This window comes from Xiphophorus hellerii, chromosome 24 (assembly GCF_003331165.1).
Source record: "Xiphophorus hellerii strain 12219 chromosome 24, Xiphophorus_hellerii-4.1, whole genome shotgun sequence".
NCBI lineage: Eukaryota > Metazoa > Chordata > Actinopteri > Cyprinodontiformes > Poeciliidae > Xiphophorus > Xiphophorus hellerii.
This window is the reverse complement of record NC_045695.1, coordinates 12,256,062-12,278,602: the sequence shown is the minus strand read 5'-3', so window position 1 is coordinate 12,278,602 and position 22,541 is coordinate 12,256,062. Positions and strand designations below refer to the sequence as shown.

Here is a 22,541-nt window from a genome sequence, read left to right as displayed (position 1 = left end):
CACAAACGAACTTTGACAGTAACTCTATACAAAACTCCAACTTTTATGGAAAATTTCTTTACTGACTTGAATGAACTTCTATCTCTTATATGTATTGATTATGACTGTTTAATAATTGTTGGTGATTTCAACATTCATGTTGACAACCCCCAAGACAGAGGGGCAAAAAAGCTCGCTAATATTTTAGAGGCTTTTGGTCTAACACAACATGTCAAACAAGCAACACACACTCAAGGACACACACTGGACCTGGTTATCAGTAAGGGTGTGAATATTTCCAATCTCTCTGTAACTGATGTCGCATTGTCGGATCACTTCCTGTTATCTTTGAAAGTTCTTTATCTTTTAACCCACTTGGACAAACAGCAACCATCACAAAACGTTCTCTCACTGACAACACAGCAGAAACTTTTAATCAAATCTACTCTTCTTCCTCACCCTTAAGCTGTAATGATGTAGATAAGTTGGTAAATGATTTTCAGTCTAAAGTCTCAGATATTATTGATTCCATTGCCCCAATTAAAATGAAGGTTTTGTCTGGTAAAAAGAAATCTCCATGGAGAAATACACAAACAGTTAGATCTGCAAGACAACTCTGCCGCAGGGCAGAACGAAAATGGCGTAAAACTCAACTCCACGTTCATTGTGACATCTATAAAGAAAGACTGCGTAACTATCATTTAACACTAAAACATGCAAGAGAGGCTTTCTTTGCAGATGTCATAAACAAAAACATTAACAATGCTCGAGCTTTATTTGTAACAGTTGACAGAATCACAAACCCTCCTGTGACGTTACCGCCTGAATTCCAATGTATTGCCGCCTGCAACCAGTTTTCCAGCTTCTTTTCAGAGAAAATTCAAAAAATCAGAGCATTAATCTGTACATCCACTATAAAGTCAGTACCAATGCTGTGCCCAAACAAAACAAATACAGGAAAAATGACCCAATTTCAACTACTTAATTATAAAACCCTACAGGAAATTATAAGTCAACTAAGCTCCAGTTCCTGCTGTCTGGATGTCCTAGATCTATAACTCTAGAACATTTCTTTAAGAAAGTCCTGCCTGTTATTGCTGCTGATCTGATCCAAATAGTAAACTCATCGCTCTCATCAGGCGTTTTCCCCCAGGCTTTGAAAACAGCAGTAATCAAACCACTGATAAAAAGAACAATCTGGACAAATCACTAATGCAGAATTACAGGCCGACCTTTGACCTCCCATTCATCAGCAAAGTTATTGAAAAAGCTGTGTGTAAACAATTAACTAGCTTCCTAACTATAACCAATGTCATGTTCCGGGGTCTTTTAGCTCCTTTGTGGAGTTTTTGTGCATGCACTCGTTTTTCTCCACCACTAGATGGCGCCTTTACCATTCCGTCGGAGGGCGTGGATGACGTCATCCCACACCTGATGCGAGTTTTGGCTCATCAGCGAGATGTTCAAGAGGAGCTGACTGCCAGTCCTTCGGCGCCTGAGTGTTAGCCAGTCACGGTACCTCTGAGCCCCTAGAAGCTTGCTTCTGGTTTGCCTTGTTGATCTGCTCCTAGTGAACATTTTCTTTGTTGCTTCTCCTGCCTCCAGGTGTTTCCTCCTGGCTCCTGTTGGGTAAATTGTATTGTTTTTAATAATTATCAAATATTTGTTGTATCATGTAGCCTTGTAGTTACATTTAGATAATTTTACTTGTATGTTTTTTCTCTTTTACTCCTAATTTAAGTATGGGTAATGTTTCTGTGTGTTAAATAACTTTGATTCCTTCCTAAGGCCTCCCTGGGAAATAGAGGTGACAGCTACTCTCAGCAGTTGTTGCCCTGCAGGACTTCCTACGAGACAGAGGTGCTAGTTGCTCCCAGCTGAGTTTATCAGTCCTGCAATAAACTCTGCTTTGTTCTTCTTTGTGCTACAAAGCCGTTGCTTGAAGCTATACAACGTGTCCTATTCGACGCCGTGCCTGGAGCAGAAGAATCTAGAGTGTAGATAACATGTGTCTAGATAGTGAATGTCATTAGCGCTGCAACTATGTGATGAATTGTTTTCCCCCTCCCTTTGAGAAGTTGCAGCGCCCGGTGTAAGAGGGTTTCTAAAAGCAATAAAAAGCGAGGAGGGGACAAATGTGTTTCAGAGCGGTTGGAGATTTGTAACTGTAAGCACGTCTCTGTCTGCTCTCCTCGCGAGAACAAAGAATTTAACTCTCTCGTCTTTCCTGTGTTTGTTTAAATTGTCTCTAATAGGTATTTAGACCTGACACTCCTCTACAACCGCTGATCCTGAGCCTACCTGTCCGCCCTCCGACGTACTCCCTTTGCCTCCTGGATCCCCGCTGTCAGACAAGACGACCACCTGGAACCTCTGAGAACTAAAACCCCGGACGCTGCAGTTACCCTCTCACTTCTCTAACCTGCCGATCACAAGTAAGATCTGCCCCTTCACTCTTAACGTTGTCATTTCCTACAAACCTGAACTCATCACCTCCCTCTGCGTCTCTAGTGAACTGTTTGTTCCCTGAACCAGCCTCTCTCCCTGGACCCGACCCGAGCCAACTATTCCTGCCAGCAGTGTTTTCAATAAATTTATCTTTATTTTCACATTGCTCTCCTGTGTGATGATCTGCATGTGGGCTTGAAAAACGCACCCATCATGACAACCAACCTCTTTGACTCCTTCCAGTCTGGTTTCCATGGTTACCACAGCACAGAGACCGCCCTCGTAAAAGTGTTCAATGACATCCATATAAATACGGACTGTGGGAGAACCACAGTGCTGGTTCTGTTGGACCTCAGTGCAGCTTTTGACACTGTTGACCATGACATATTACTGAATCGACTGGAGAGTTGGGTCGGACTCTCCGGTCCAGTGCTTAACTGGTTTGAATCCTACATAAAGAACAGGGATTTCTTTGTTTCAATTGAAAACTTTTCATCAAAGAGGTCAAAGGTCACATGTGGGGTACCCCAAGGTTCAATCCTAGGACCCCTTTTATTCAATATTTATATGCTCCCACTAGCTCAGGTTATAACAGGAAATAATATTAGCTACCATAACTATGCAGATGACACACAGCTCTACATTACGATGCCACCAGGTGACCTTTGACCCCATCCAATCACTGAACAGATAAATGTGTGGATGTGCCAAAACTTTCTCCAGCTGAACAGAAACAAAACTGAAGTTATTATTTTTGGACCTAAAGAGGAACGATCTAGAGTCATAGATGTAGAGTTATAGATCTAGAGTCAATGCACAGCTTCAGTTATTACAACTGAAAACCAGCGATCAGCCCGAAACCTAGGAGTAGTGATGGACTCTGACCTGAACCTCCAGAGCCACATAAAGACGGTTACAAAGTCGGCCTTCTATCACCTGAAGAACATTTCCAGGATTAAAGGACTAATGTCTCAGCCAGATCTAGAGAAACTCATCCATGCGTTTATCTTCAGTCGTATTGATTATTGCAACAGTGTCTTCACAGGTCTGTCCAACAAATCAATCAAACAGCTGCAGCTGATCCAGAATGCTGCTGCTCGCGTTCTCACTAAAACCAGGAAGATAGAGCACATAACACCAGTTTTAAAGTCCCTCCACTGGCTCCCTGTAGCTCAAAGAATAGACTTTAAAATACTGTTGCTAGTTTATAAATCACTGAACGGCTTAGCACCACAATACATGAAAGATCTGCTGTTGTTGTATGAACCTTCCAGACCTCTCAGGTCTTCCGGTTCTGGTCTGCTCTGCATCCCCAGAACCAGAACCAAACGAGGAGAAGCAGCTTTCAGTATCTATGCACCACAAATTTGGAACAAACTTCCAGAAAACTGTAAAACAGCTGAAACACTGACTTCTTTTAAATCTCAACTGAAAACCTACCTGTTTAGAACTGTATTTGAAATGTAATCAATTTCAAATTTATTGATGTAACTTGACTTCTATGTTGCATTGTGATTCTGTGTTTGTAATGATGTAAAGCACTTTGAAATGCCTTGCTGCTGAAATGTGCTATACAAATAAAATTTGATTGATTGATTGATCGAATAAACTGTCCACTACATACATTGCAAATACCACCATAATAATTTGTTCTATCCTCCAAATGCTTAAGAAAAAAAAGAGTCGCACCAATTCTGTCAACGTTAAAGGAAAATCCAACAACACCTTATTGTTCACTTGAGAGACTTGTTTTTTTTTCTTTACAGTTCAGACTGTGGAGTCTTTTGTAAGTGATACAAAGGCAATAAAGGAATCTGTGTGTGGTTGAAAATGAGATCAAGAAGCTACACAGGAATGTGAACAAAGCAGGCGCTGAGCACTCGTCAGCCTTAACATCCATTTGATCAAAGCTTCGCCATTTAATAGAAAAAAATAACTTTGATGCTGTTACAACACCTGAGCAACTAATCAATCACTTTGACAGTGATCACTGGGCTTCATTTTAGGCCTTTACACTTTCCTCAGATGTTCAAAATCTTTTTTTTTTCTTTTAATGCAAGTAAAACAAAATTGTCTTAAGCAGAAAATGTTGAGCCCCAGCACATTCGTGTCATCTTAGATAAGATCTTCTCTACAGTTTGCGCCCCCTCGAGCATTACACCTGCAGTGGAAGGCATCACTTTCCCACAGAGGCTGGCATTTCAGTTAATGCCGAGGCCAGGCCGGTAATAGATTCATTTAAGTAATTATTTAGAGACGGAAAGAGAAATGGAGAGGGAGGGAGATACAGAGGGAAAAAGACAAAGTGGTAGATCGACAGTAAGGGGGGTGTGCAAGCGCCGATGATTCAATTTTGCTCCAAAATCCTTATGGAACGCAACAGATAGCCATCGCCGAGGAAACGAGAAAACGGGCAAGACAAAATGACATTACATGGAAACGTATTGACCGTCTACTGTGTGAAAAATGTAATGTGTCCCGGCGAAAGTGCAACTGTGCATATCACGCACATTAGGAGTCTGAATACTGACACGCAAACAGCACCAACAGTGCCATTAGGACCGTTCTGAATGCGAGCAACCATAACAGGTATCCTGTGCGGCTGCTCTACAAGCACCTGTGACCCATTTGTGTCTGGGACTCGGATCAAAATCTCCACTTAATCAGACAGAAGTAATTAGGAATTGTTTGCCCAGATGGAGGCAGCCCCACCACCCCACCCCAAAGTGTTACCTGCTCGGCGTCGCACAGCATGTTTAGAAATTCCATCGCAAATTAAATCTCAATTTAGCCCGCGATATCTCATTCTCTCCGACACTCGGAGGCACTTAAGAAGTTGCCTCCGAGCGACGATACGAAGCAGAGGGAGGGGAACACAGTGATCCTGCTTGCTGGCAGATTATTTCATAGCAGAGGAAGGGGATGTGCCTTCTCTCCAACATTGTAGCTCGGTATATTATAACGTCTGCGATAGTGGTGAGGAGAAAGATGGAGTCGTGCCATGGGAATCTGACTTGTAAGCATACTTGCTGGATGTGCTGAACGGAACAAAAGCAGAAACTTCACACAGATTTGCCAGTGCTGATTATTGGGGGGGAAAAAAGTGATGCCTGAAGAACTCACGTGTACAAGGAAGGGAATAATGTGCCTCCCACGTAATGGAGATTTCAAATGAATCTATTGGCTTCCAAAACATTGACCTGCAGAGAAGCTGCAAGTGCTGTGGTGTTTGGAAATTACAGTAAGGAAAGAGAAGAAATCTTTCCATTATGACCTGTTCTGAATACAAAATTCAGCATTTCAGTAATACACTGACTAATAAAAGAAGGGGATCTCCACAGTCACTAACAGGGAGGTTCCTGGATGTGGGAGGAGTTTGTGTAAGACGTGATTGGTTAAATTAACTAATAAAAGAAGAAGGGGATCCATGTGTGAGGTTGGAAGTTGCATGAAATAGAAGACACTGAAGCTGCAGATGTGCCAATAAAAACATGAATAACAATTTGACTTCGATAATAGGATCATGAGAAGTATAAGACTATAAATTCACAACATGTTAAAAGGGAACATCAAACAGCGATACGCAATTACTTGTCTTAAGGAAATAAAGAAAGAAAAATCCCCTTTCTTAAAATAACGTTTTACATTTCTTTAGATTTCTTTCACTTTCGCTAGCAGGTCAAAGAATTATATTTTAATTGATGTTATTGCAGTAAATGCTACACCTACAAAAGAACAATTTTAAAACTTGGATGTACATAAATCTTTATCTGTGTCCTCTGGAAGCAAAACTGCTCCTCCGCCCCCAAAAGCTGCGACCTCTGGTTTGTTAAACATGTTAAGTCGGAAGCTTAAAATATTTTATGTAGTAAAAAAAAGATTAGTCGTAAAAGAATTATTGATTATAGTCCTGCAGATAAATATTGCATTTCCCACATGATTTAACACTTTCTACGACCTGGGTTGTTTGTAGAAATTTGGTAGTATGGAAGCTTTCATGTTTCACGTCCAGCACTTCCACTTACACCTAAGAACTTCCCCTTAAATTCACGGCTCACACAAACTCCGCTCACAAACAACGCTCCTTATCTTACTGCAGAGATCTTTGTTTGAATAAAAAAATGTTCTATAAAACTGCAAAAGTGGACAAAACATTGTCAAATAATAGGAAATTATCTAAGACAGGGACATTTTTAAATCAATATTTAAACTAGTTAAACCAATCGGCACAAACAAAGCTATCTTAAGGAAATGGCATAGCAAAAATAAGAGATATCGGCCGCTGCTGTGCAAATAGTCCACCTTTTTCTTTTTTTTATGTCAATGCTTTCAGCAGTTGCAGAACTTCTAAAACAGGCAATTATCTATTTCCGAGAACAAAGCATGCACAAATCAAATGCTTCTCTTTGGAAAAGTTAGTGCATTGATTGGAGAAAAATGGAGGGAAGTGATTAGTTTAGTTCGCAAGTGATTGATTATGTGGTCAGGAAACTGTGTCTTTACAACAACCACCAGTGGGGCTTAGAGATCAGAAAATAACTTCAAGTGGGTCCTCCAATTCTGCTTTGCTCAAATTAGGACATCTTAAAGGAATTAAATTAATAGTCTTCAAAATTAACACTGATTTGCACTGTTCTTTTTAAGTTTTGATTAAAATAAACTTAATATATGAATTTAAAAGAATAAACATTCTCCAGCAAAGAACTGTCACTATCTCGAGGAATGAAAGATGAAGTTTAGCTTCCTTTTAGATCTGCAGTGGTGACTAAGGGTTTGCATACTGTTCCTCTTGGGGGAAACGATGCATAGACACACACTCTTGACCTAAATTTACTGCTGACCACAACACTTCTTCCTATACATACCAAAGGCCTACATAAATGCAAACCAACACCAAATAATTTGCAGCATTACTGGTATAGTGGAACAGTCAACCTGTCTAGAAAAAATGCTTTCAATTGTCTTGTTAAGACAATTGATAGCGGATATGAATAGATAGGTTGGGTCTTTATCTTAAGGAATGTGTGCCAATGGAAAACAGCTGAAACTGTAAAAGTCGCTGCTCTTTTTGGGTGTTCCTACTCTGTAGTGATATGTTTTTCACAAAAGGGATCCACAGAAACAATGGCATATAAGCAATAAAGTGATTGTTGGCAAAGTGAAGGCTGGTTTGCATAGCAAAAGACCAGTTAGAAGACACCTGATGACCCCTGTCTATTGGCAAACAACAATGGACACATGAGCATAGCAAAAAACAGCAATCAAAGAAAGCATCCTGGGTTTTTGAGTCACGTTGATCTGGTGGGTGTGCATTACACTCTGCACTATGGAGAGAAGGTCAGCTGGTGGGGGCAGTGCAATGGTTTAGGAAATGTTTTTTGCTGAGACATCTATAGTCCTACCAGTCACAAAGACGCTACTTTGACTTGTACCACCTACCAACATGTTGGAGACCATTCAGACACTTTAAACATCGATTCCCTGATGGCAGTCAAAGAAGTATACAAAGTTCAATTCAGTCTTCGTCTTCAATTCAGCGTGCGGTGTAAATCGTTTTCCTTGCTTGCACGGTAGATGTTTTCTGCATTATTGTAGCTAATGCGTATTAAGTTAAGTTATGAGAAGAAACATAAGAAATATGAACTTTTCTGAGATTAGCAAATGGCTGCAATGAAACAGAGTGAGAAATTTAAAGGGGTATGAATACGTTTCATTCATTAATTCACCAGGGACTTTGATTTTCCTCATTAAAACAAAATCAGAGTAAAGGAAAAACATGGATATTTGAAATGTCCGTGATTGTATTCAGTGACTCAAATATAAAATACATAAAACAACTTTCCTAGCAAGTTGGCAAACAGCTGTGGAAATTATTGCTGTGATTCAACCAACAATTTTATGATTTTCTAATGAGCAAACATTTAAAACCAGAAAGACTCAGAAATGGAGCGATGGTCAGAGAGAGGTAAAGTTTTCCATATTAAAGAAAGTCCATAAAGTAACGCATTTGATCCAAAATGTCTGATTCAATCTGGATTTTCTACTGATAAAAGCCCAGAGAAATCCTCTCTGATCAATAAATTATAGACTTCATATTGAAATATTTTCCATCCACCAATCAGAAACCCAGATATCTCGGCTGGGCCACAAACACTCAGAACCTACTGGTACCAGTTTGACTCCAAACTGGGAGCAAACTCAGCTTATTGTCTGGGTTACAGATGAAAACTCAGAAAAAATCAGAGTTCCTGATTGAAACCAGGTGCTGCAGCTCTGCATCATAACCAGAACCAGAACCAGGCCCAGTTCTGGTTCTGGTTCTGTCCAGCAGCTCAAAGAGAGAAAACCCAGTCAGGACTGGAAACCAGAAGAATGTGGAGTTAAAACTCACCTGATCAGATCTTTACTTCTCCTTCTGTTCACACAAACCGAGTCGGAACGAACTGGACCCGATTCTCCAGAACTTGAACCGGACCCACCTGAGGCTCCGCCCCCTCTCACAGCAGAGGTGTGTTGCTAATGAGAAGAATCCTGTCTGATCATCACTACCAGGAAATAAATGGAAAATAACAACCAGTTCACATTTCAGTTTAAAGATTATTTATGTTTAAACATTTCAAAAAGTTTTTTCCATGACTATTTCATTAAATTAATAAAGATTTTCAAGTTGATCAGATTCAGTTTTATCTATAAAGACTTTTATAAAATAGCCAAAGCTGCACCAAGTTTCTGCTCAGCAACACAATAAACCACTAATAATAGTTTCTGCTTGTTCTAATCCTCAGCGCTCACGTAGCAGAGCTCACTTCATTTAAGCCTCCTGCCTCTGACTCCCCAGAGGATCCATCACTCTGCGTCTCTGAGGTCTGAGTCCGGGTCCAGAAAATTATCTTTACACCCGTCTGGCCCCCCGGCACTGTAGAACAGGACATTACCTGTCCAGATCGCTACAAAAACATTTACAAAAAAACAGAAATATAAAATACAGCGGACCTAATTCAAACCTAATTCAACATTTATAAAGAATCCTATGTTCTTTTTACGTGCACCCCTTCAAATAAAGTCTTACCAAATTTACTTCCTTGCAACCACATTGTTTTAAATAATATCACACTTGTACAAGTACCGCTAAGCGGATTTTGCTTACAAAATTTTGATAACAGGTCACGAGCTGGACTCGAACACAGGATTCATGTGTCCAAAGCACAGACACTATCCATTGTGCCAACCAAGCAACTGAAAAGTGATGAATTCGAACTTGTACAAGTACCACTAAGCTGGTTTTGCTTACAAAATTATGATAACAGGTCACAAGCTGGACTCGAACACAGGATTCATGTGTTCAAAGCACAGACACTCTCCATTGTGCCAACCAAGCAACTGAAAACGGAGCGCTTCAAACTTGTACAAGTACCCACTAAGCAGATTTTGCTTACAAAATTATGATAACAGGTCACAAGCTGGACTCGAACACAGGATTCATGCGTCCAAAGCACAGACACTATCCATTGTGCCAACCAAGCACAATGGACCACAATATAGGCTTTTCATGTTAAATTTTAAAACCTTGCCATGAGCAAGAATTGAACCCAGTCTCATAGAATTCAAAGAGCAGACTCAAACCACTGTGCCAAACAAACACCTAACAATCCTGGGGCTCGAACTTCTACAAATAACACAACATAGGCTTTTCATGTTAAATTTTAAAACATTGCCATGAGGCTTGTTTGGTACAATGGATTGAGTTTGTGCATATTGATCCACAACCAGGACTTGAACCCAGTCTCATGGTATCCAAAGCGCAGACTCAAACCACTGTGCCTAACAAGCACCTAACAATCCTGGGGCTCGAACTTCTACAAATAACACAACATAGGCTTTTCATGTTAAATTTTAAAACATTGCCATGAGGCTTGTTTGGTACAATGGATTGAGTTTGTGCATATTGATCCACAACCAGGACTTGAACCCAGTCTCATGGTATCCAAAGCGCAGACTCAAACCACTGTGCCTAACAAGCACCTAACAATCCTGGGGCTCGAACTTCTACAAATAACACAACATAGGCTTTTCATGTTAAATTTTAAAACATTGCCATGAGGCTTGTTTGGTACAATGGATTGAGTTTGTGCATACTGATCCACAACCAGGACTTGAACCAGGGGTCCCTCACTCAAGCTAGGCAGGGAGAGGGAGCCCAGGGTCACTCACTCGACCCTAAGTGGAGGGAGAGGCCCCCCAGGGGTCCCTCACTCAAGCTAGGCAGGGAGAGGGAGCCCAGGGTCACTCACTCGACCCTAAGTGGAGGGAGAGGCCCCCCAGGGGGTTTAAATGCACATGCATCGCTCGAACGTCTACAAATACTATGCTGCTTGACATAAGATCAAAAAAACTATGCCGTGACCTGGACTCGAACCCAGGATGCACGTATCAAAAGCACAGACGCTATCCGTTGTGCCAACCAAGCAATTGACAACTTATGCATTCAGACTTCTACAAATACCACCACATAGGTTTGACTTACAAAAAAGTCTGATACCAGGTAATAAGCTGGACTCGAACCCAGGATGCACGTATCAAAAGCACAGACGCTATCCGTTGTGCCAACCAAGCAATTGACAACTTATGCATTCAGACTTCTACAAATACCACCACATAGGTTTGACTTACAAAAAAGTCTGATACCAGGTAATAAGCTGGACTCGAACCCAGGATGCACGTGTCCAAAACAACTGTCAGTCTCATACCTTATATGGAAATGGGACTATTTCATTCCGGAAATGAAGAGGGCGCTAGTGACACTATTTCCTGTACCGATCGTGTTATAATAATTATACTAATAATAACGTATTTTATTTGACAACGCCTTTTAAAACACCCAAGAACACTTTCAACATTAAAAATACAAATTAAATAGTAAAGAAATGGCTACAAAACGTGATATGTCACGTGGTATGTCTGTCACGTGGTAAGTCACTTTTTTATTTCCAAATCTTTATTAAATCTTTATTTAAAATTATATTAGTAACAAACAATCTAGAATAAGCAACAATAAGGAAACATTATGGAGATGTATTTATCTATCCTTACACCCAATCTATCTCAAACAAAAGTAATAAAACATGAATCAAATCAATATTTTGGAGACAAATGTACATTACATTAAGAGCACATTTATCCACCCATTAATTATCATGAATTATCCCTATAGTGGGTCATGAGGGCTGCTGACACTGGACAGATCGCCAGTCTGTTGCAGATTAAGAAAACAGATATAAACAAATGAAGTTCAAATAATATATTTTGATGTTGTGAATGGTACTCTTAAAATAAATAAGTTACAATCTAAACTATAATAGCCTCTGGCTTATTAAATAAGAACTAGATGGAAAAGAGGTTTGGTCGGTAAAACATTTAGTCAACAATTTTGGCCAACTTAGTACGTCCATTCACAGCGCACTTTTATTGTTTATTTGCCAAATATTTTTCTTATTATTCACATTGTGAATATAATTTACAAACAAACCAAAGGACTTCTGAACTTCTAACAAGTGCCATTCAGAAAACTGGAATATTTTTGGTTGCAGGTGACCTGGCTCAACTGTTATCATTGTTTACCATAATGTCTCATTGGAAACGTTTGCTATAAGGACTCCAGTTCAACCAGTAAACTGATTGGTGTCCCACTATTCCATTTAGAAATCCCATATCAATTCTACCAATTGCAATCAATTCATAAAATAAAGACCTTAAATATCCAATTGTTGCAAAACCCAAAGAGATTCATTTAAAACTTTAAATGTAGCTTCAGCCTGGAAAGACTCACACAGAAAGAAAGTAGGTTTTATAAAGTTTATTTGACAAGAAATAATCTTTGGCCCTCGGACCCCGGCAGTAGACACTGCGCTGGTAACCGCCAGAGAGAATGATCTTTGTTCTATATGAAAACCTTTTTGAATAAAGTCACTGGTTACATAAATTAAACCAGTGTGTAATTTCTAACTATAACTGTCTTCATCTCACCTGCTCAGCCAATCACCTGATCAGGTGTCTCCATCCCAGTCTAACGGCGCCGGGCTCATCTCCTCCACCCTTCATAAAGTCCGGCTTGATGTGTGCAACTGCTCCTCATCTGAGCTTCCATCACCTCCACCCCGACTACGCCTTCGCTCTGCTCGTTTAATCTTGTTTGTATCTGAACAATATGTTTCTGTATGTGCTTGCTTTATTACAAAAAAAGCCCAAGTTGATTCTGACTGTTAAAACATAAACAACTTGGCTGTATGTCAGGTTTGTAAAGAAAATTTGTATTGATTCCAGTAATTGTTCAAAATGTATAGGAAACACAGTATATTGCAAGTTATTAGATTTGCTTGCATTTAAAATTTTTAAAACAAGGTTATCCTATTGTTAAACAACGCTGTTAGAATATATTTACAACTACTTTATTGGTTCTACTTTCTCCAACAAATTACAGCCACAATGTAACTTTGTGTGGAAACGGCACCATTTCTATGAAAACTAAATTATGTAAATCAACTGAGCTACAACAAAAGGAACATTCAAAAATGTAAATAATATTGAAAGAACACATTATTAAAAAGGATGACTGCACAAGTCAAAAGGTAAATGTGCTTTATCAGAAATTATTTAAAATGGCATGTCACAAAAAAAACAAACAATGTGTGACAACTGAAATGTGTGACAGATTGTGGAAAGCAACTTATATTCTCTTAGAATTCAGTATTGGCACTCAGGGCAAAGTCCAGGTCGGCCATCACAGTAGTAACCAGGGTACTCTCCTCGTCTTCCATTGCCGGTGAAGCCCACGCAGTCTTTATATTGCCGGTTGCAGGAGGAACATGTTACAACCGCAAAAGGAATCCGGTTTTCTGCCTTGAATGTTTTTGAAAATTTGCCCCAGTTGATCTCACCTGTTAATGAAAAATCGATTTCATGTAGTTAAAATCTAATTTCGCATGTTTTGGGTGAAAAAAGTCAAAGGTCCTTACCATCCAGCCAAGCAAAGTGAGTCTTCTTCCTGAAAACAGGGTCAGACACAATGGCTTGAAAGGTCTTGCATGTCAATGCCAAGGTGAGGTAAGCTGAGTCTCCCTGTGCTGGTATCACCTCCTGGAGAACAGCGTCAAGCACGTTCAAAGGCATCTGAAAATAAAACAAACAAACAAACAAAACAAAAAACCTGGTGCATTGCAAGACTGTCATACCGGAAGAATGGCTATGACACATATGATTATGACTAAATCTTACCTGTAAGATTGGTGGTATCCTTTGTACCTGCATGGTGAAGAGCATTAAACAATAATTAACACTTTATATCTCTCAGTATATTATCCTTTCCATCTCTAATGGTATAAAAAATGCTGTCCAAATAATGAATTACAATAATTATTTTTTTAAACCATTTAGGGTTTTAGTCTCATTTGCACATAAAGATATACAAATCAAAATTACTAGTTATGTGTAAATTTTAAAAATTAACCTCATTTTGTGCCTCGGCTGTTTTGGCATAGGTGTGGTCATCAGCACACAGAGTCTGTAAAAATACAGATATTTTCTAAGTGAAAGATGAATGCAAATCCAAATAACATCAAAACCATCCATCATGGCTCAAAGTAAAGTGAGTTTAAAGGATTTGTAAAATCATTTTTATTTGACATTTTATCAACTTTGTTAGGAACTTTCTTGTGTCTGAATAGAAGTTGATTGGATCATGAAAATAACTGTTTGAAATGCATCACTTTGTGTAAAAAGTGATGCATAAGAGTTTGAGTTTTGTAAGATATTCGGTGACATAACACTTAATAAACGTAAACATGCGGCAAGTAGTTTTTTGGGGTTTTTTAACCTTTGTCAAACAGCAGAGGGCGCTGCTGCATTCATATTTACTCAATGGGTGTAATTCATATTCCTTTATTTAATCAGGTAAACCCCGTTGAGATCTAGATCTCATTTTCAAGAGGGACCTGAGCAAAAAATTTGCAATACATAGCAACCTGGTTACAAGATAAAAACAATTAATACATATGCACAAGTATAAAACAATAAAAACAATGACACTGTTTCATAGAAACTTGTTGCCTATCTTTAATTTTTTTTAATGTCTCTTCTCTACCGGAAAACAAGCCATTTAAAGGTGGGATGTTCTCACAATCTGTGAAAAATAAAAATGAATAAAAACCAGAAAATCCTGGGAGTTTGTCTTTGAATGTGAAGATTCGACATGAAGATGACAGAAAAAGAGCTACAGAAAATAAAACAATTAAAATCTGTATTGCTTTAAATGAACCCTTAGCTTTTTCTTTATCTTGAATATGTTTATCTGTATTTGTTTTTTCTTGAGGCAGAACAAATGAGGCATAACTCTGTCGTTATACAGTGTGTCTGCGAATAAAGTTTAAAAAAAAACAACATCCGCCCCCCTCTCCCTCCCCCTCACCCAACAGACTTCTTGTGGCTTTGACGTGAAGCTGTGATGTCACTCATCCTGTCTGTGACATCACAGCCGCCTGTCTTTGTATTCCCAGGTTCCACAGAGAAATTCATTTGCAGACTTCAATCTCAAACAAAACTGAACGATGGCGCGACGAAATGAATTGCTGGAGAACGTGGAAAGTTTGGAGAAGAGCTGCCGGAAGCTTACAGGAGAGAACAAGAAGCTTCAGAAAACTGTCGAAAATCTGAGGCTGAAGATTGAGAGACTGAATGCCAGGAAAAAAGATACCTGGCAGACAGAGAATGAAAGGCTGGTCAGCAAAAATGATTATTTGAAGCAACAATTCAAGACTTTAAATAGTGAATTGGACGAGGCTAAAGCGACAGTTGAACAATTACAATCAGAAAGCAAAGCCCTGTCAACACATAATAAGAAGGTAAAATGGGGAACAATGGTCGATAAAAAAAACTTTAACAATTCAATGAAGGAGAAATCGCAACAGTTGTACTGGATTGGCAAGGTGAACGAAGAGCTCACTCAAGAAATTGCTGGACTTAAATTGAAGATGGACAAACTTAAAGCCAGGGAAGAAAATTTAAAGGCTGACGAAGAAAAGATGGACCAAACAGAGACTCAGACCCCGGATGAAGAAACTAAAGAGAAATCAAATTTATTTCAGATAATTGGGAGAACGTTCATCAAAATGTACCAATCAGGGACTTTGAGGTATTGGGTGCCACCCTGGATATTTTAATTTCGAAATAAGATTAAATAGCGACCACAAAAGCAGGGCTAGATTCAGATGAAGCTTGAGAGCAGAGGCAGAAATCTGCGGCTTCCAGAGGGAGGAACGGACATCAGAAGACCGTGACCACCGCAGGCTCCTAGGAGTCTCACAGATCCTTTCCAGGACTGTGTCTCCGACCCGCCTGCTGGAAACTATCCGTCGGACAGTCGAACCTCGGATTCAGGAATAGCAGTGTGGTTTTCGTCCTGGTCGTGGAACACTGGACCAGCTCTACACCCTGCAGGGTCCTGGAGGGTGCACGGGAGTTCGCCCAACTAGTCTACATGTGTTTTGTGGACTTGGAGAAGGCGTTCGACCGTGTCCCTCGGGGAGCCCTGTGGGGGGTTCTCCGGGAGTATGGGGTACCGGGCCCTTTGATACGGGCTGTCAGGTCCCTGTATGACCGGTGTCAGAGTCTGGTCCGCATTGCCGGCAGTAAGTCGGGCTCGTTTCCGGTGAGAGTTGGACTCCGCCAGGGCTGAGCTTTGTCACCGATTCTGTTCATCACTTTCATGGACAGAATTTCTAGGCGCAGCCAAGGTGTTGAGGGGATCCGTTTTGGTGGCCTTAGGATCTCATCTCTGCTTTTTGCGGACGATGTGGTCCTTTTGGCTTCATCAGGCCGTGATCTGCAGCTCTCGCTGGAGCGGTTCGCAGCCGAGTGTGAAGCGGCCGGGATGAGGATCAGTGCCTCCAAATCCGAGGCCATTTTTTTGAGCCGGAAAAGGGTAGAGTGCCTTCTCCGGGTCAGGGGGTTTGTCCTGCCCCAAGTGGAGGAGTTCAAGTATCTCGGGATCTTGTTCACGAATGGGGGAAGAAGGGAGCGGGAGGTCGACAGGCGGATTGGCGCAGCGTCTGCAGTCAAGCGGGCGCTGTACCGGTCCGTCGTGGTGAAGAGAGAGCTGAGCCAAAAAGCGAAGCTCTCGATTTACCGGTCGATCTACGTTCCCACCCTCATCTATGGTCATGAGCTTTGGGTCGTGACCGAAAGAACGAGATCGCGGATACAAGCGGCCGAAATGGGTTTTCTCCGTAGGGTGGCTGGGCTCTCCCTTAGAGACAGGGTGAGAAGCTCAGTCATCCGGGAGGGACTCAGAGTAGAGCCGCTGCTCCTTCACATCCAGAGGAGCCAGTTGAGGCTCGGGCATCTGGTCAGGATGCCTCCTGGACGCCTCCCTGGTGAGGTGCTCCCGGCACGTCCCACCGGGAGGAGGCCCCGGAGAAGACCCAGGACACGCTGGAGGGACTATGTCTCTCAGCTGGCCTGGGAACGCCTCGGGATTCCCCCGGAGGAGCTGGAAGAAGTGGCCGGGGAGAGGGAAGTCTGGGCCTCCCTTCTGAAGCTGCTACCCCCGCGACCCGACCCCGGGTAAGCGGAAGAAGATGGATGGATGGATAAATTGCTCCTTCGAAGCCGGAGTCCGATACGCCTGCTGGAAACCAACGGCTGACGGGACGTCCGTGAAGGGGGGACATGTGAGTAGCGTTTAAATTAAAAAGTGAGCGAACAATTGAGGGTCTTTGGGGTGTAAAACCCCATGAATCCTAGGCACTGATAGGTAACAGAAGGACGGCGGAGTCCGCGTAAACTGAAAAACCCGTAATACCAAGTGTGTGTGTGAGTGTGAGAATACTTGGAGGAATTTAAATACCACTAGGTATTTGTCCTCATACCAAACGGCAGGAGTGCAAACGGTGAACCTCTGGTGGATGCATGTAGGCAAGAATTTCCCACCTGAAAAGGTTGAAGAGGGAATTACCACAACAGGGGATTGATCACCGTCCTGCTAAGAATTTATCCAGTCTTTTAGAGTCCACCCTATGTGTTTTTAAGACTGGAACGAAATTGACTAATTTGCTCAAAATGGGAAAAGGGAATAGCAAATTAACACCGAAAGATAAACTCCAGTGTAAGGACTGGAAGTTTATGGAAAGACAAAACCCTAACTCAGTAAAGAATTTAAATAAATTGATAGAAAAATATAACTTTCAGGGCCAATTAAACACTCAAACGAACTGACTGAGTTATAGGATGAAGTATGACAGAAAACAAAAATCAAATCAAAAAAATATGAGTAGTGAAGGAATGGGCGAGTTAGAAAAGTGGATGGAGGAGCTAAAAAGAGAGAAGAAGGAAATCAGAAAAGTTAGGATAAAACAGGAGAGCAAGAAGAGTGAAGCAGATCAGGCAGCAGAGCAGGGAGGAGCTCAGGTAGGAGTTATAAGAAAAAAGCAATGTCAAATTTATTTATATAGCACTTTAAAAACAGGCATAAAACTGCACCAAAGTGCTGCACAAGAATGACAATAACACAAATGAATAAAAACAGAGTATCAAAACACTAGTTCAATTAAATGCCAAGGAATAAAAATGAGTTTTAAGAAGCGATTTAAAATGATCCAGGCTGTGGGCAGATCTAATTTGGAAAAGTAGATTGTTCTATAGAAGAGGAGCAACAACAGAAAAAGCCCGATCTCCTTTCCTCTTAAGCAACCAAATACAGAAAGAAAATAAAAAGAAGATGTTGAAGATATAGAGTATAGATAGATAAATAAATGATTTAGTAAACAAAATGAAAAATAATGAATTATCTAAAAGCTGGAAAGAAAAGTAGGTGAGAGGAAGTTCATGCAAGGAGGGAGTGAGGATTGTTTTGTGGTCTGTCTGACAGTAGAGAAGTCATGATCATCGCATAAGGCAAGATTTTGATGTAGTTTTAGTTTTCTAAATTCAGAGAACAGTTTTCTCTTTAGAGTGGCTTGTTTAAGTAAGCAAATGATTTATGAGGAATGAAATAATATGGGAAGTTTTAAACGTTTCACAACTGCAAAGAAAATAATAATTTGGTGTTGTGATGCCTTGAGTGGACATCCAGAGAGGTTGACAAGCAAGTGTTAAGGTGCCAACTTGAACATTATCCAGCTGAATACCTCAATTTAGGCTTTGATGAGAAAAGAGCAGCTCTCTTCTCATCAAAGCCTAAATTGAGGTATTCAGCTGGATATTAGAGAAGATCTCTGAGGTTGTTCTGGTTCCCTCTGAATCCTGGGAAGAAGCTAAAGATTAGGAAACCGTGAAGCGAATCTGTAAACATTTAAGTTCTGCAATGAGCTAACACATTATGTTATGGAGTTCCACCAACTATAAATCACTAAAGATTAGAAACGAATGATGGCGTTTTAGAGATACAGTATAATATGGACTGTTTGGGGAAAATAGAGCCATCCTGACAGTTTAGATCATGCTGAAATAAATTATTCTGTTTGTTTTTTTGTTTTTGTTTTTTTTAAAAAAGAAGTTTTTCCTTTTAAGTAAAGGGCAGTTATCTTTAACAAAACAAAACTAGTAATACAAATAATAAAGTGGAAAAGTTATCAATGGGAATTATTAAAACAATTCTAAGAAAAGAGAAAAGGAAAAATAATGGAAAAAGTAAAAAAGGGTCTCTGGACTATTTATAACTTTTGGAAATCAGCTGACACTGAAGGGTTTTTTCCTTACTGAAGGAGTTTGTTTGGAATTAAATTAAATATCTCTAAGTGTTGAAAATTATGGACACAGTAGTGTTCGTAGATCATGAAGTATTTGTTGCTTCTAAATTTAGAGTTTAATTTATTCCACAATTGCAGGTAAAAATATGAAAAAGAAGCTCTTGGGGTAGGGGTTAGGATTGGGGTTAGGGATCTTACTGTAGTGTCAGGTCAGTTAAAGAAGCATCATTTTAAATTTGTAAATCTGAGAAAAGAAAAAAACAGTTAGGTAGTTGCTGCCACTATTTTTCTTATTATTCGAAGAAACAAATTGTTTTAAGTGTTTGCTCTTAATGGATATGTCATGGAATGCGGTGGTGAGGGGTGGTGAGGCAGACGCAGCGGACCCAGGTAAGATGAATAATGATTTAATGAGGAAACTCACAGTCCAAAACAACGAGCAGCAGGCACATGGACACACTGACGACAAATAGACTAGACATTGACGAGGACCCGACGAGGAACAAGGAACACAGGTGGAGTTAAATACATGGGAGGGTAATGACAGAACGAGACACACCTGGGAACAATCAAGGGGAGGACAGGACAACGAAGAGACTCAAGGACAAAAAACTCTAAATGAACACAGAAAACACAGATCCTGACAGGATAACTTCATAAAACATCACATCATGTTCCAATATAGCAAGAATAATTTTTTTTGTGTTGGTAAAGTAAGAAAATTAGGTTTTAGTACGTTGTGGCAATGGGAATTTAAAGAGCCCTTCCTTCGCATTTAAGAAAAGCTGAAGTAGGAGTGCAGGAGGGAAACCGTTTCACAAATTCATTCAAATATAATTTGCTTTATCTTGAAAATTGCAGATCTGCTTTGAATGAAGGAGGATTCTGAGCCTGTCAGCAGATCCAGTTGAAACCAGATATTTGCATTTATTGTATGAAAAGACATTCGGCATTTTCATTTTATGTTGGTTAGAATCATAAATTGATACTCATTTGAAAAACGCTAGAAATTGAGAAATCTTCATCAGATTAGCTTATAAGATTTGAAGACTGAACACTCAAATCAAGTTGCTAGAAACAACAAAGTTTAAATTTTGGTTTTCCACGGCCGTTGCTGTCGGCGGCGTGGTCACACAGGTACCAGCTTATGTTTTTATGTGGCCAGAGTTTGTTACTAGAGAAGCTTTTTGATGTTCTGGTGGGGATTGGTGTTGTCCACAAAGAAGTTGATATCGCAGTCATGGCTGGCAGAGAGCAATCCGATGCGTAGCCTTACACATTGACCCGATCTGTGGTTCCCAGGGGGTCCTGCTGCTGTGGGAGCAGTACTCTGAGTCAGAGAGCGAACACCACAGTTATCACGCCCAACGAAGCCTAGCAGGTCTCCTCCTCCTGGCTCTGAGAGTGGCGCTGTCCCTCCTGCTGGCCTCCGTCCTCTACCAGATCGTCTCCACAGAGAGGAGCACCCTGAAGAGAGACTTCTACCTCTGCTTTGCTAAGGTGACGACTCCGAGCTCCACCAGCAGCCTCTGAGCCTGACAGCCGCCTGACCTCCAGGTTGTCTTCTCTCCACAGGGCTGCTTCCTGTGGTTCCTTTGTCACCCCGTCCTCGTCCTCATGTCTGTGGTCTTCAACGACCACCAGAGGGAAAAGGTGCGAGGCCACGACTTCCAGAATTTGACTGTCCGTTACCTGAAATCTTCATTACCTCTGTCACTACCTTTTATTCTGTAGGTCATCACCATCGGCGTGATCCTCTGTCAGTCCATCTCCATGGTGATCCTCTACCAGCTCTTCCTGTCCCGCTCGCTCTACTGGGAGGTGTCCTCCCTCTCCTCCGTGTCTTTGCCGCTCACCATGTCCAGAACGAACCACAGGGGGCGCCTATGAGCACAGATAGCGAGGTTACGGTGAGAACTGAAGCGTCTCTGTCAGACGCAGCAGGAGATGTCCCCCTGCACCGTCCTCTGTCCCACGTTAGAGCTACCACTGAGCCGTGGACAGAGGACAGTACTTACTGCAACATACTACCTCTGACTTCTAACTGGAGCCTCTGGGATGCAAAATGCATGGCCAAGCATGCATCAGCTGGCGAGGTAGACGTCAGCAGAAAACCATGAGGAAGAACTTGAGAGAGTGCAAAATCACAAGCAATCACAATTAGATTGTTTTTAAAGGCTTTACCTGCAAATCGCTGAGTCAGCCACGATTGGGGCAGTCTGCATGTAGATAGGCTTCCCCGCAACAGTTTTCATTCCCCTTTTACCACAAGCTTGAGCTTATTTTATTAGCATTTTATGTGATAGACCAACATGAATTAAAGTGGAAGGATAAAAACATGGTGTTCAGGGGTCAGTTTCAGTTTCCCAATAAGCAAAACTTCAATTCTGGTCTCTCCTGAGGCCTTCACAGATCATCTGGATTTAATTCTGAAATGTAATTACAAATTAATGGATGCTGTTTACTAATTGCTAGTAAAGACAGTGGATTGTATTCCAGGGTATCATCAGGGTTAAGGGAGATGAAAACAAATGTACGCCACTTCTATGTTGGTGTGCAATAAATTTTTTGGTGTTTTTTAATGCGTTCTAGCTAAACTTCTCTTTTTCCTAATGAAATCCTAATAAAATGTGGTTCTAGTGTGAGTATTCAAGAGGGAAAAGAAATCTCCAATACTGACATTTTTCCTCTCAAAATTCAGACTTGTAGCGTAAAATTCTAACTTAAATCATAGAATGTCAGAAGTCTGACTTTTTTTTCTTGATTTTTTCCAGATTTCTGTCATTAATGTGAGAATTTTTTATTTTTATTTTTTTTTTAATTCTACACTGAATCTCAGAATTCTAACTTTTTTCTCTCAGGATTCTGATGTCAGAACTATTTTTGTCTCAGCAAGATTAGAGACTTTGAGAGAAATTAAAGCAGCATGAGTCTTTGCATAGCCAACGTGATTTTTATGTTATCATTATTTCTGTCACAAAAGCTGTACTGTTATGTAACTGTCAACATAAATGTATGAGCTGACAGCATGTGAGGTGCAAACCATTGAAACGACATTAACTCTCTGTAGCTGCAGCGAACTGCATGACTCTGAATGGGCAGAAATGGTGAGTTTTCTGAAAAATCATTTTTACAAGAGATCCACTGTGTAAATACACTCCTGTGATTTTTTGTTTACTTCTGTCACCGGGCTAAATCGGACTTACGTTACGTGTCAAAACAAAACAGAGGACGGTGGGATCATATAATTTGAAAAACAAACATGCAGAACAGGTGCCAAGAAAGAAACTGACCTATTTATTTGTCTGTTTATTTTTTATGTGATTTTAAAAAAGAAAAAAAAAAAAAGGCAGCATCCAACACCACTACTTCTCATTC

General features: G+C 40.6%; 1 protein-coding gene and 1 long non-coding RNA gene across 2 annotated transcripts; both read left to right on the top strand.

Moving 5' to 3' along the window:
• Window positions 1-1,918: 1,918 nt before the first annotated feature.
• Window positions 1,919-2,585, top strand: LOC116716000 (uncharacterized). The gene is made up of 2 exons (XR_004338336.1): window positions 1,919-2,414; window positions 2,491-2,585. It is a non-coding gene; the product is annotated as an uncharacterized LOC116716000 (long non-coding RNA).
• A 12,441-nt stretch (window positions 2,586-15,026) lies between these two features.
• LOC116716314 (integral membrane protein GPR180-like) lies at window positions 15,027-22,281 on the top strand. The gene is made up of 5 exons (XM_032557235.1): window positions 15,027-15,197; window positions 20,232-20,300; window positions 20,466-20,663; window positions 20,739-20,816; window positions 20,898-22,281. The coding sequence occupies exons 1-5, from the start codon at window positions 15,027-15,029 to the stop codon at window positions 21,051-21,053; spliced, it is 672 nt and encodes a 223-aa protein (XP_032413126.1). The 3' UTR covers window positions 21,054-22,281.
• The last annotated feature ends 260 nt before the right edge of the window (window positions 22,282-22,541 follow it).